The sequence below is a fragment of the Neopelma chrysocephalum genome, unplaced genomic scaffold (assembly GCF_003984885.1).
Source record: "Neopelma chrysocephalum unplaced genomic scaffold, ASM398488v2 Primary Assembly neopelma1_96720, whole genome shotgun sequence".
In the NCBI taxonomy this organism is placed as follows: Eukaryota; Metazoa; Chordata; class Aves; order Passeriformes; family Pipridae; genus Neopelma; species Neopelma chrysocephalum.
The window spans coordinates 2,584-3,104 of NW_020925364.1; the positions used below are offsets into that span (position 1 = coordinate 2,584).

At 62.6% G+C, this 521-nt stretch overlaps 1 protein-coding gene across 1 annotated transcript in view; it reads left to right on the forward strand.

Moving 5' to 3' along the window:
- The window catches only part of DHX34 (DExH-box helicase 34), a gene marked incomplete at both ends in the record, with an annotated part of 10,162 nt that overhangs the window by 2,579 nt on the left and 7,062 nt on the right, over nt 1-521 (forward strand). The window contains one exon of the mRNA XM_027709265.1: nt 208-259. Within this exon, the coding sequence (XP_027565066.1) occupies nt 208-259 (52 nt within the window). The remainder of the gene's footprint in view (nt 1-207; nt 260-521) is intronic.

Genomic DNA, 521 nt, shown 5'->3' on the forward strand with positions numbered 1-521 from the left:
TGCCGAGCAGCAGGACAAGGTGAGGCTGGGAGGGGTCACAGGTGTGTTTGTGGGGGTCACAGGTGTGTTCTAGGGGGTCACAGGTGTGTTTTGGGGGGTCACAGGTATATTTTGGGGGGGTCACAGGTCTGTTTGGGAGTCACAGGTGTGTTCTGGGGGGGTCACAGGTATGTTTGGGGGGGTCACAGGTGTGTTTGAGGGTCACAGGTGTGTTTGGGGGTCCCTGCACAGCAGCTCACCTGCCGAGCAGCAGGACAAGGTGAGACTGGGCGGGGTCACAGGTGTGTTTTGGGGGGGTCACAGGTGTGTTCGGGGGGGGGTCACAGGTGTGTTCTGGGGGATCACAGGTGCGTTCTGGGGTGTCACAGGTGAGGTAGGACTCATCCCCTGGGTGTTCAGGTGAGGGGGGGACTTGTCCCCTGTGTCTCCCAGGTGTTTGTGGGGTGCAGCCCCGCCCTCCCCAGGTGCCCTCAGGTGTGTCTCCCCCGGCAGGTGTTCCACCTGCCCCCCCCAGGTGTGCG